This window comes from Alexandromys fortis, unplaced genomic scaffold, assembly GCF_014885135.2.
Source record: "Alexandromys fortis isolate MF-2015 unplaced genomic scaffold, M_Fortis_MF-2015_v1.1 scaffold_89, whole genome shotgun sequence".
Classification (NCBI taxonomy): domain Eukaryota; kingdom Metazoa; phylum Chordata; class Mammalia; order Rodentia; family Cricetidae; genus Alexandromys; species Alexandromys fortis.
The window spans coordinates 4,924,612-4,938,404 of NW_026067973.1; the positions used below are offsets into that span (position 1 = coordinate 4,924,612).

At 45.1% G+C, this 13,793-nt stretch overlaps 1 protein-coding gene across 1 annotated transcript in view; it reads left to right on the forward strand.

The window, feature by feature from the left end:
• Zw10 (zw10 kinetochore protein) overlaps positions 1 to 7,322 on the forward strand; it is a 26,458-nt gene extending 19,136 nt beyond the window's left edge. Inside the window, exons 12-16 of the mRNA XM_050156379.1 lie at positions 1,394 to 1,563; positions 2,537 to 2,667; positions 4,116 to 4,247; positions 4,929 to 5,131; positions 6,323 to 7,322. Coding sequence (XP_050012336.1) covers positions 1,394 to 1,563; positions 2,537 to 2,667; positions 4,116 to 4,247; positions 4,929 to 5,131; positions 6,323 to 6,443 — 757 coding nt within the window. The 3' untranslated portion in view covers positions 6,444 to 7,322. The remainder of the gene's footprint in view (positions 1 to 1,393; positions 1,564 to 2,536; positions 2,668 to 4,115; positions 4,248 to 4,928; positions 5,132 to 6,322) is intronic.
• The last annotated feature ends 6,471 nt before the right edge of the window (positions 7,323 to 13,793 follow it).

Sequence of the window (13,793 nt, forward strand, 5' to 3'; positions counted from 1 at the left end):
CGCGCCCCCCCCCCCCCCGGCTAATACCTGGATCTTTAGCAGGTTTCTAAATGCTGCTCATGTTGCTTGTCAGGGGGTTGTACTTTGAGAATTATTGCTCTCAGATGTGGCATTGTTTTAAAACCAGTTATGAAACTTCTCAAGTAGATATCTTTACCTAGGCCTCACCCCTAGGGTTGGTCTAAGACTCCTGCTTTGTTTGTGTGTGTGTTTCCCCTGAACCTCCTCTCCCCTCCCTTCTCCCTACACCATGCCCAGCCTTTTTATATGGGTTCTGGGGATTGAACTCAAGTCCTCATGCTTGCATAGCAAGCATCCTATCAACAGAGCTACCACTCCAGCACCCACAGATGGTTGTGGGGCCTGTCCTGGAATGGGAACATCTGGTCTCTGGCCTGTGCCGGCATTCAGGCAGCAAACTAGAAGGTGTGAATTGAATGGTGTTTGTATAGGGTTTCTTTCTGAGCTAGTTAGAGAATAATTTGTGTGGAAGAATTGAAGCAGTAATTTTTTTTAATTCTGGGATAAAAAATCTTCTGCAGAGATTTCCAAAAGTAAAAATGCCTGATTTTATTCTCAAAGATTTTGATTTAGTGTTTGAAATAAACTCTAAACATCTTTATATTTTCATATTTCTCATGTGATTCTTTCTGATCTGTAGTCAACTTGAAAAGTTCCAGTGTTTCGTTATATAAATAAGTGGGAATTCAAAAAGCCTGTATTTCCCCTTGCTTAGAATGAAGTTTACTGGGCTGGAGAGATAGCTCAGAGGTTAAGAGCACTGACTGCTCTACCAGAGGTCCTGAGTTCAATTCCCAGCAACCACATGGTGGCTCACAGCCATCTGTAATGAGATCTGGTGCCCTCTTCTGGCCTGCAAGCATACATGGAAGGAATGTTATATACATAATAAATGAATAAATCTTTAAAAAAAAAAAAAAGAATGAAGTTTACTGTGTTTCCCATGCTAAGAGCAACACATCCACAGTTTATTCTCTTGGTTTTTCTTTTTTTTTAGTCATTGGAGGGGGGCGGGCAGATACCTACAGAGGCCAGAAGTTAGATTCCCTAGAGCTAGAGTTACAGGTGGTTGTTAGGCCACCTGACTTGTATACTGGGGACCACACTCAGGTCCTATGCAAAAGCAGCAGGCACTCTTAGTTGTTGAGACCTCTCTCCAGCCCACCACTGGGACAGTTGTATTGGATAAGATCACATTAGCTAGAACAACTGACTGAATAGAATGATTGCATGTTTTGCTATATTCAGCATTTACAAGGTAGACAGTGGTGAAAGCCAAGGTCTGCCATCTTAGAGGAGAGACAACTTTCCAGAAAGCTTGACTTGAGTAACAGGTGGTTTCCTTTTCTGCCCTTCCTTCCTTTTGACCTAGGGAGAACCTTCAGAAGCTGCCCCAGTTGGCTGCCATTCACCATAACAACTGCATGTATATTGCTCACCACTTGCTGACCCTGGGTCATCAGTTCAGACTGCGTCTTGCCCCCATTCTTTGTGATGGCACGACTACCTTTGTGGACCTTGTGCCTGGCTTCAGGAGACTTGGTAACTGAAGCTTCCATTTGGGGGATGTGACTTATTCCTAATAGTGTAATATCTCTGTAATTTAATAGCCGAGGAGGTTAGGAGTTAGTGACGAATTAGATGTGTTAGAGTGTGGGAGGTCTTCTAATGTGTTAATATTTCTACTTATTTAATTCTGTAAAATGGATTCAATTTTGTGCAAGCATTACTTTTTCATGCCATGATTCTGTGGTATATGCTAGCATCCTGACTTCATTGCTGGTATGCATTGACTTCAAGTCATTTGTGTCGGGAGAGAGCCACATAATAAGATGTGTACCATGACAGCACTGTCTGTGTTGTTGACAACCCTCACTGGTGTCTGTCCTTGTTCTTTTGGAAACCCCAAAGCAACTCCCACCCTTTAGGACTTCCTTGGTTTTGACTGTGATTATTAGAAGTCCAGAGAAATCCATTGTAGGGTAAATTGAAATTTACAATGAAAGTACCCAGAGAAGAGTTGAGAATCTGTATGGTTCAAGTAGCTTTTCAGCTGCAGGTATCCCCATAAGTGGTGTAGACACTGGAACAGTAGGTAGCTGGGTTGTTTTTCTTTTTCTTTTTGGGGTGGGGATGGTTGAGACAGAAATTCTCTAGGTGTCCTGGAACTTGCTCTGTAGACCAGGCTAGCCTCAAACTCACAGGGATCCATCAGTCTCTGTCTCCCAAGTGCTGTGATTAAAGACATGCACCACTACTGCCCGACTAAGTAGCTGTTTTTTTTTTTTTTCAAGCTGTTGAGAAATGTTTATCTGTCACCTTTGATAGGACCAAAGGGCTGAATGGATTCAGAATCAGTTTATATAGATATGAAGTTGACAAACATTTAGTGGCTTTTTCAAATGCAGTTGTTTTCATACAGATTGAGGAGCTGTCAGGCTTCTGTTATCTCTCCCACCCTGGTTTTGTAATGTGTGATTCAACAGGTTTACAGATTTTTATTTTCTCATTGTAGGCACAGAGTGTTTTTTGGCCCAAATGCGGGCACAGAAAGGAGAACTTCTCGAAAGATTATCAAGTGCTAGGAGCTTTTCAAACATGGACGACGAAGAGAATTATTCTGCAGCAAGCAAAGCCGTGAGGCAGGTAGGAGGCTGTTACAGGCACTGACCGTGGTGCTCCATTCTTAGAGCCCCCTTACCCCACCTAGCAAGATCCTCAGTCGATTCCTGTGCTCTCTGTTGGAAAGTCTAGATACCTGTCACAGCTCTGGGTAAGACCTTCTTCCTATTCAACCAAGACAAGTGGAGGGTATCTTTCTATTGACTCAGATTTTAAATGTAGGCTTTTATCTCTGCTCCTGTGTTAAGTGAGTCTTCCCTCCACTGGTGTATATTCACTGTATGTGGACTGGGCTTTATAAGGACATTTGCATACAAGTATTAATAGAACACATACCCCTTTCCTTCCTTTTTCTCACCTTTCCTGTCAAGTGCTGAGTCCCTTGCTCTTCTTTCATGTCTTTTATTTTTATTTATTTATTTTTTTGTTGAAAAAATTTCCGCCTCCTCTCCCCCTTCCATTTCGCTCCCCCTCCTCCCACTCCTCTCCCTCTCCCTTCACTCCTCTCCCCTCCCCCCACTCCATTCCCCCTCCCTCTCAAGTCTGAAGAGCAGTCCAGATTCCCTGCCCAGTGGGAGGTCCAAGGTCCTCCCCCCTCCATCCAGGTCTAGGAAGGTGAGCATCCAAACAGGCTAGGCTCCCACAAAGCCAGTTCATGAGTAGGATCGAAACCTAGTGCCATTGTCCTTGGCTTCTCATCAGCCTTCATTGCCCGCCATGTTCAGAGTCCGGTTTTATCCCATGCTTATTCAGTCCCAGTCCAGCTGGCCTTAGTGAGCTCCCAATAGATCAGCCCCATTGTCTCCGTGGGTGGGTGCACCCCTCGCGGTCCTGACTTCCTTGCTCATGTTCTCCCTCCTTCTGCTCCTCATTTGGACCTTGGGAGCTCAGTCTGGTGCTCCAATGTGGGTCTCTGTCTCTATCTCCATACATCGCTAGATGAAGGTTCTATGGTGATATGCATGATATTCATCAGTATGGCTATAGGATAGGGTCATTTCAGGTTCCCTCTCCTCAGTTGCCCAAGGTACTAGCTGGGGTTGTACATCGTTCTATGGGTCTGTGTAAAATCTAGGAACCACAAGTGAGCAAAGCCATGATCTGTGTCCTCTGAGATGGACTTGATTGGCTTACAGTGATCATCTCCAGCTGTGCATGTTTTCTCACAAATGACATGACTCCGGCCCTCGAGGTTCAGCAGTGTTCCATTGCGTCCATACCACACGTAGTTTATCTCATCCTCTGCTGATTTGCCTTTTCACCATGGTGCTCCCATCAGGATGAGTCTGCTTTTTTTCTCTCAGGGGTGCCCCGGAGGTTAAACATGCAAGAGCCATAGAGTCCCAGTTCCCTCACTTTTATATCTCTCCTCTACCCAGTTTTATTTATCACATAAAACATTAAGTGTAAATCTAGAACAGTGTGAATTATAGCCATCTCCTTCCATGTAAATAGTTTCATTCTTCTGACAGGTACTGCACCAGCTAAAGACACTTGGAATTGTGTGGCAGGATGTTCTGCCGGTGAATATATATTGCAAGGCCATGGGGACCTTGCTAAACACAGCGATTGCTGAGATGATTGGCAGAATCACTGCTCTGGAGGTAAGAGCTGATACAGACTTGAAATGCGAGTCTTATCCGCACTGTGACCTTGTTAAGAGAGTGATACTGCAGTCTTGTTTTTAGTTGACACAAATGGTAGAAGCGATTGGTCAGTTAGTGTCTAACTCAGGCTATTGCGGTTTGGTTGGTTGGTTCCAGTTTTGTCAGAATTCTGTTTTGCTGGGAACTTGCTAATCTCTTGTACACCTAGATAAGAAAGTAGGGTTGTGCAACTTCTCATTCTAGCATCCAAATTAGAAGTGAGGACACTGGAAACTGGGCAGTAGTCCCGAGACATTTAGCTTGAAGTCATTTGTTCTGCAGATGAACTAAGTAATTGAATTTACCAACGTGAATAGTCTGTGAAGGCCCCACTTTGCCAGCATGCTGTGCAGTTGAGTGGACTGTGTGATCCTATGGGGAAAATTGCCTGGGCACCCTGTCCTTTGCAACAGGCCATGTGTAACACATTGTGCTGGGGACACAGGCTCCTGTGCAGACACACAGAACTGCTGACCACCGCCTGCCACACAGCTTATCTCACGCTGACTTCAGGGGGGTTTTCAGAGAGCTGACTGGACCTAGTGACTAGTGAGATGTGCTTCATTGGTTGGAAAACATCTGCCCTGCCCTGCCCTTTGGCTCAGTTCTTTTATGTTACGTTCCCTTTGTGCTAACTAGGACATCTCAACTGAAGATGGTGATAGATTATATTCGCTGTGCAAAACAGTGATGGATGAAGGGCCACAAGTGTTTGCACCTCTGTCTGATGAAAACAAGAACAAGAAATATCAGGAAGAGGTTCCAGTCTATGTGGCCAAATGGATGCCCTTCAAAGAACTGATGATAATGCTGCAGGCTAACTTGCAAGAAATTGGAGACCGGTGCGTATCTGTTTCCCGTGGCAGCATACGTATGGTCACAAGAGGACCAGGACCATCAGTGGCAGTTTCCCCCCACCCCCCCATGTGTGTGAATGCGTGAGAGACACACACCGATAGGCAGGTTATTGAATCCAGGGTCTTGTGCATGCTGGGCAAGCCCTCTACCACTGGATCACATCTCTAGCACCTCTGTTACATAGAAGTATTCAGGCAAGAACTTCATGTCTCATTGCTGGGGCCTTTGAGTAATCTTTCATAGGTCAGATCTCATGACCATTTTCACATTTAATAACAAAAGTTTTTCATTCATACTGTTTTGATAGAATATGCTTTTGTTTGTTTGTTTTGGGGGATTTTGAGACAGGGTTTCTCTGTAGCTTTGGAGCCTATCCTGAACTAGCTCTTGTAGACCAGGCTGGCCTCGAACTTACAGAGATCCACCTGCCTCTGCTTCCCGAGTGCTGGAATTAAAAGCATGAGCCCCCACTGCCCAGCCAGAACATGTGGTTTTGGAATGCACTACAGGTGTTCTGGTGTTTCTAATTAGTGCATCCTTCTTACACCTGGATGATGCATTTTAAGAATGATTAGATTCCCCATCACTGCAGTTTAGAAAAAAATGAAAGAGCTGGGCGTATACTATGTACTCCAGGTCTTACTGTATACTCCAGGTCTTAACTATATACACCAGACTGGCCTTGAATTTCGAAAGATCCTCCTGCCTCAGCTTCCCAAATGCTTAAATTGCAAGTAGTCATCATATGTGGCTCAATTTTTGTTTTCTCTCTTTTTTTATTTACTTATTTTATGTGTATGGCAATTTTGTGTATGTATGCCTGTACACTGTGCACCAGATATGTGTCTGGTGCCCACAGAGACCGGAAGAGGGTATCAGGGCCCTGGGAACTGGAGTTGCAGACTATTGTGAGTTGCTGTGTAGGTACTGGTAGTTGAACCCTGGAACCCTGATCTTCTGGAAGAGCAGCCGTTACTCTTAACCACTGAGCCATCTCTCCCCTGTCTCTACTTTTTTTCTGGCTCTGCTAGTTGCAGTCATGAGCAGTCATATCTAAAGAAGAATGGGGTTCCCAGGGTTTAATTAATTTCTTGAGTGTTTGGATCAAGTAAGACAATTTAAAGTCTGACTTTTACAGAGACATAATAGGAAATAGAACTTGTCTTGTTTTGCAGGTGGGCAGATGGAAAAGGGCCCCTGGCAACTGCATTCTCTTCCAGCGAAGTAAAAGCTTTAATCCGTGCCTTGTTCCAGAACACAGAAAGAAGAGCTGCTGCCCTTGCTAAGATTAAATAGCTCTCTCTCCGAGAAAGCCTTTCTTGACTCTGGGTTCCTCCATGGGTGTCATAATTTCCTTCAAGACTTCTCAGAATCACTCATTGGTTTTGGTGAGCCAATGTACCATGGAAATGTGACTTAACATAAGGACATCTGACCTGGCCTGGATGACGGCTTTCTGAACTGGATGTAAAGATATCACTTTTAGCAAAGCACTGAGTTCCTTGACTGCCGCTGCTCTCCTCTGCCAAGTGTGAATCTGCTGGGCAGCATGGTTTGTTCCCAGGCCCTCTGAGAGTCGTGTACATTGTAATTTTAGACCCTGGCTTTGGATATTCCAAAGTTGGGGTTCAGAATTTGTAAGATACTTTTTTTTTGTTTGGGTGGGGACTAGGGGCACATTACTTGGCCTTACAAGAATTAGGGAGATCTCTTATATTTCTTTCCAGTAAATAATGCCTTTCAGAGTTAAGAGTGAGTGTCTTGAATGACAGGAACCGTGGCCAAAGAGACCAACACCAAGTTTTCTCACAGACTTCCTTTTATTGAGGTCTGACTCACACTTGTCTTCTCCTTGAGCTAGAGTCTGGCTCTGTTGTTTTGCCGACCTTGCACTCTCAGTCCTCCCTTGGCTTTCCAGCTGTAAGCACGTACCACCATGACTGCTCATTGCCCCTCTTCATAAGACTGCCTCTTACTTTTGAGAAGTTTTTGGCATGTTTTGCTATTATGACTAAATTAGTTTTTTCTGGATGGATCCCTTCTCTTACTGTTCCCCATTATGAAGTCCTGTTCTCTCTGTACCCTGTCAAATGTCAAAGATTCTAAATTGTCAGAATTCCTTTGCAATGTTTTGTGGGTAAAATCTAACACTAGGCTGTATAGTCTAGTCCTTTAGTTGGTGTACATGGTGATCTTATTTTGCCTGTGTATATGTGTGTGGTTTGTGAGTGTTCTCACATATGTGTGGAGTCCAGAAGTTTCTGTTAGGCATCTTCCTCCATTGCTCTCTGTCTTCTTTTGAGACAGAGTCTCACGTTTGAACTTAGCTCATTTCTTTGGCTAGTCTAGCTAGCTTATTCTGAGGATCCCTGATTTTTCTTTCCTGAGTGCTGACATCACCGTGGGTCACCACCTTTATGCAGGTGGAGGGGACGGACCTCCTCTCCTCACATTTACATGGCACCTGCTTCACCCATGGAGCCATCTCCCCAGTCCCAGCACAGACTTAAGTTCTCAGTTCAGCTTTGTGTTCTGAGATCCTCGTAGTCTTTGGAGGTGCATACTGTGATTGCTTATCCCAGGTTGTGCTCTAGCTTGTGTCTCTCCTGTTACCATCCCCCTTTCAAGAAGGAGGCCGGAAGTCTGCTCTTGATGTGCTTCAGGAGGTGCTTTCTCCGAGGGAGTTCAGTACATGGCCCCGCAGCTTCAGTCTCCAGGGTCCCAATCCTTTGCCTTTGAGAAACCCAGTTTTCCTACTTAGTGTCTTTTTGTGTTTTCCGTTCTCCCCTTCTTGTTTTTAGTTCTCCTTCGATCCTGTGAGTCAAGTCATTTTGCTTTTTTAGTCTTACTTTTCCTATTTGTGGGTAATAGAACTAAAAACTAAAAAAAAAGAAAAAGAGTTATCTTTAGGATTCAGGTGAGCCAATGACAGTCTGTACTCTGCACGTTCTGCGATGAACCAACTGGTGGTTTGTTGTTGCTAATTGTGTTTGAGAACAAAGAAGGGGGCTTTTATTTTTTTAAAGAGGAGGAAGGGGCCGTTTACACAGGTGTGGAAGGTACTGTTTTTGAAAATGCGCACAATTTGAGGTGGTGTTCTTTTCTCAGTAATTGAGAGAAGAATGAGCTATGGAAAAGAACCGAATCAATACACTGTGGGGCTATTAACACAGCAGATTTCTTTTGTTCATAGAAGCTTTTCCTATTGGTTGACAGGTACAGCAGTTTGTATATGGGATCTCAGATCCGAAAACCAGGCCCCTCATTCCTTCCTCAGTTAAACAGAAAACCTCACTCGTAGTTTCTGGGTTTCACAGGCTCAGACCTGGGGGACAATGAGCAGTCTGTAAGCCATGATTCACAGTGCAGGCAAACAGCCTCCTGGCCAGTGCCATTGATAGCTACCAAACAGGTGTTTATTCTTGTTAGCAGTGAATCATCTGATTGGGAACTGTGGTCTGGGAGCGCATACCCAGTCTTTGAAGATACCTGTTCTGATAGGGACCATCATTTGGCCCGGGAGGAGGAACACAAAGAGCATAGCCTTTGTGGTATTAAGCGAGTGTCAATACTGTGTCCAAGTAGGAGGAAACTGTTCTTAAGAACAACCAGGGTTATACAGGTGACCTTGAGAAAGGAAGACCTTGAAAGATTTCCCAAGATCGTCACAAACAGAAGGTAAGTGTGCAAACAACCTCCATCAGTGATCTGATTCCTGTTGCCATGTGATCCTGAATTCCTGGCTGAGCCCATAGTCCTTGTTACAAAAGAATTTCTCTTCAAGTGGAGACCCTCCAGATGGCGCTGTTTCCTCAGGTCTGGGCATCACAAGGCATCCAGCTGGTACTGGGGGAAATGGAAGCTAGAGAACCTGTCTGCTTAGTTTTCTTTTTACTCCGGTTTGTTGGAATGTCTAATGGCTTACAAGGACTTTTAAGAACCACGGTAGAAATAGCATGACGAACTTTCTGTCCACTGTCACCTGATCTTAGCAGTTCTCTCATGCCCAGCTCCGTGGCACCCATAACGCTCCTCTCTGCTCTGCATTTCACTGGATCGCGGAAGCAGATGCCAGGGAGTATCTCTCAAACTCCAGGCTCCTTCCACCGCTTGCTTTTGTTTCCTGTGACGCTTTCTCACTGCACTCACCGCTGGCCCTGTGAGCTGCACACATCCTCAGTTCTCAGGCTCTCCTCTGTCTACTGCACGGATCTGCAAGTACTGGCTGAAATAACACCTGCAGGCAGCTGAGAGCTGACCCAACCCCATGGTGTCAGAGTGTTCAAACATTTTAAAAGAAAAAAGTCCCTTCTCCTGCTGTGACACAGAGAACTTGTGGTTGGAAAGCAGACTGTGCTGGGTCACTTCACTCAGAACCCCATGGTTACCCAGCTCAGGTATTTTATTGAGTCCTAGGACAGAGCTTTCTGGAGTCTGAGATTCAATTTCAGGCAAAACAGTGCCGTTTCCAAGGTCGGTCTGGCTTTAACATTGGCAAAGAAGCGGCCTCTGGCCAGTTCCAGTCTCCCCTTCATCATCCCCTGCTTTATGAAAGCTGCTCTAAAAACCCACTAGCTGTTTTCATTGTCAGAAACGGCTGCATTTATGCTTGATTATAAATGCTGTATGATAAAAACAGCGTCAAATATGTCACTAGCTGTGACAAATTACATCTCACTACTATTCCTTAGTTCTTCTAAACCCCCATATCTGTATATTGTTAAAAGATTAGGTCCTTTTCTTACCAAGTTTTTGAGACTGAGTCTCGCTGTGTATCCCTAGCTGGCCTTGAACTCACAGAGATCCACCTGCTTCTGTCTTCATGTGCAACCCCACCTGGCTCCAATTACTTTGTACTCAAGGCCCTTTTGTAAAATTGACTTCAGTTGCCTTGGTCTGAAGTCACAGTAGGTCTTTTATCAAACTCCTTGAAAATTAGTGTACTCACTCATCTCAAGGACTGTGTAATGGTTTTTTGATTACATCTGCAGCTTCTTTTATTTGGAAGTCCCAAGAGATAGAATTCATGTGGGTTTAGAATCGTGAACTCATTTGAAACTCAAGTTTTCTTTTCCTGTCTTTTCAACCCTCTTGGGCGTTGTATTCCCTTTAACTGCGTCTGTTCTGTCATTTCCAGGTGGAAGAGAATTCTCCTCGATAGGGAACGGGGAGGCAGAATCGTGGCTGAGTTCTTCAAATGCCTATCATTTAAAACTGTCACACCAGCTCCAAGCATAGCCTGACCCCTTTTCCTTTCCTTTCACTGATCTTTTACATACCCTGATAGGAGCAGGTTTTTTTTTTTTTTTTTTTTAGAAATCAGCTTGAGCATATTTCTAGACTTTCATCTTCCTCCCACTGATTTTTACCTGTTGAGGCCACTCTTACTGTTTTGCATACAAATGACCTTTTGGTAGAATTCTTTGTTGGCTTCCATCTGCAGCCGCACTACTTTTTTTTTTTTTTATTATATCATGTTTTGTAAGGGCAGGGCTTTCCTTTTCTTTAGTTTTTGAGACAGAGTCTTGCTATGTAGCCCAGGCTGGCCTCAGTCTTGTGGCAAGCATCCTGCCTCAGGCTCCCAAGTAATGAGGGTGTAGGTGTATGCTGCCATGTCGAGCTTTGGCAGGGTAGCTTAGATGGACTAGGTAGTTAAAACAGCTCATTTCTCCCATGTTTCTGTGCAGATCAGGCTGTAATAAAAGACCTTGTTGTGGTTAGTAGTAAATAAAATAAGGCAACAAAAATGCGAACCTGTGTCCAGGGTCTGGCGGCATCTATAGTGAGCAAAGTGAAGCGATGGGAGGCAGGCCCTGCAGCTGAGAACACCCTGCTCCCTGGCCCTGGCCTGGCAGGACCAATGGAGCAGAAGGATTTCTGAGCATATCACCCCCATCAGAGCCACAGAGCAAGGTGGGTTAAGTTCAGCAGGGCAAACAAGAGCCCAGAGCAGAAGCATCCATACACCGAAAAGAGTTCCATAGCGGAGAGGCACATCAGCCTCAGAGCATTCCAAAGGTACTCATGCATCAGAATTTGCAGTGGATCCTGCACCTGAACACTGAAGGCTCACAGGAGGCATCGATCTGCATAAGCAAAGACCATTCATATTTAATCCTAAGAACGTCCCTATGAGGTAGCCTTGCCATTTTTACCTTATGATGAGAATCCATGGCACAGAGATGAAGTGTTTTGATGGAAGACTCACCAAAGGTCATGCGATATCAGGCTTCTGACCCAGGCATGTTTGCTTCTACAACTGATGCCTTTATTGTTCTAGAGAAGCCTTTCTCACCCAGGGGTCTTTCTATTTTTCATGTCTCCAGATACATTAGTTTAATAGGCTTAACAATTAGTTAAATGGTAACGCAATACCACAGGCTGGATGACTTCGAAAAGGAAAGGAAAGCTTGGGTGGTGGTATGTATTTTGAATCCCAGTACTTGGCAGACAAAGAGAGGCAGATATCTTCGTGCAAATTCCAGGACAGCCAATTCTACAATAGTGAGACTCTGTCTCCATCACACACCTCCGTCACCACCACCACCGCCACCACTGAAGTTTGGTTCCTACTGATGGCTCGGTGGGAAGGACCTGTTCCAGGTCTTTTGCCTCACAGATGGCCATGCTACTGTATCTTCACAAGGTCTTCCTTCTGGACATCTATCCAAGTGTCCTGTAGGCGAAGGACTTCTGAGAATGACACCATAAATGGTGGGGGCGCAGTTCTCCGGGTACCACGCTGATCTCCAGTTCACACAGCTGTGCTTTAGACAACACTGCTCACGTGCTTCGTTTTTCCTGTGGGCCCTTACTGCCTGCCTGTTTTATTTAATCTGCTAGTGAACAGCTGTGAATACAGTCACCTTCAAAGTGGGCCTGCTCACTGGGGTGAACGCCAGGTCAATAAAGCATTCAGTGGGCTCTAATTTAATTAGCTGACTTGCTGGGACAGCTGCTCTGTAACTGACTCATGGGCCAGCAGACGACAGAGGACAAGACTAAAGCTCAGTTCAGACGTCCCTGAAGCAGCCCCAGGCCCTGGGAACTTTGCTTCTGTTCTGGCAGGATGAGAGAGCGCCTGAAGGAGCAGTTAGGAGTCTCTCCTGAGTGTCGATTTTGAAAGTAAAGGAACTGGAGTACAAGGCAGAGCCCTGCAGCTCTAGTCTCCTTTCTGCACATCAGCTTAGCTCTCTTAACACTGCAGAAGGTCCCTAAAACTGCATCACAGAGCCTTCATGTTCTGCTGGTTGGGTTTTTCCTCTCCACCCAAGTGAGCATGACTTCCAACCTGTCTCTTGTTCTAGGCCTACCTTTTACTCCCAGGTGTACTGACTGACCTTATACATTTACGTATAAGGTCATTTTGTCGTGAATCTTTCCCCTCCTGTGGCAGTCAGCCCTGCAGTGATGGAGAGAGCTCTGAATTTGCACTCAGGGCACCGGGCTTCACATCTGCACCTGTTGTTTACCGCCCAGTGTGAACTAGGGGCACCGGGCTTCACATCTGCACCTGTTGTTTACCGCCCAGTGTGAACTAGGGGCACCGGGCTTCACATCTGCACCTGTTGTTTACCGCCCAGTGTGAACTAGGGGCAAATCATTTTGTCTCCATGCTCTGGGTGTGGTCACTCATCAAATGGAGACAGAAAGTCCAGGTCTGCTTGCTTCTCAGGCTGGCTTTTTGTATGTGTGTACATGCGCATGCACACACGTGTGTGTGTGTGTGTGTGTGTGTGTATGTGTATGTATGTGTTTGTGTGTATGTGTGGTGTGAATTCCTGTATGTAAGCATGATTGTAGTGGCCAGATGACAGCCTCGGTGTTGGTCCTCAGGCCTCCTCTGCCTCCTTTGTCTTTCCTTTGAGACAAGGTTTCTCATTGGCCTGGAACTTGACAAGTAGATTAGGTTGGCTGCCAATGAGATATAGGGATCTATTTGTCTGCATCTTCCTGGTGCTAGGATTTCAAGCATTTGCCATCTTACCTAGGTTATTTATTTATTTATTTATTTATTTATTTATTTATTTAAAATATGGATCCTAGGGTCCGAACTTGGGTCAACAGATGGAGCCGTCCCTCCACCCTTAGGATAGTTTTGACCACTGAAGTTCAGAGGACCTCTCCCCACAAAAGCTAATGTAAACCAAGGGAGACTATGATCTTGCATATGTTGCACGACAGATATATGAAACATTACTGGGATTATATTCCATCACCTCCTGTGTCCCAAATGTGTATGTATGAGCTAGACGATTCCATGAGAGCAGCCCTGCATACATGGATTGACAGGACTTGGCATGGTTGATGGAAACCAGTCTTGGAGAGTAAAGCAAAGACTTAGGGAATCAAAGAAAGTTGCACATGGGGAGAGCGAGTTATTGTTTTCCAAGTCACAGAAGTTGTGCACTTGTGCCAGTCACTAGGCAGTGACAGAGTTTTAGACTGCCTTGGCTGACCAGAGCAGATGGTAAGGAAGTTGGTTTTCATTAAGCACATGATTGGTATTCTTGCTGCTTCTTCGGGTCTCTTAATTAAAGCAGATGGAAAATGTCTGATGTGTCTGATACTGGCCCCGCTGAATCCCTCTGTGGGAAACTGTTCTCATGGTCCACTTTGAGCTGAGTTTTTTTTTCACATGTCTTC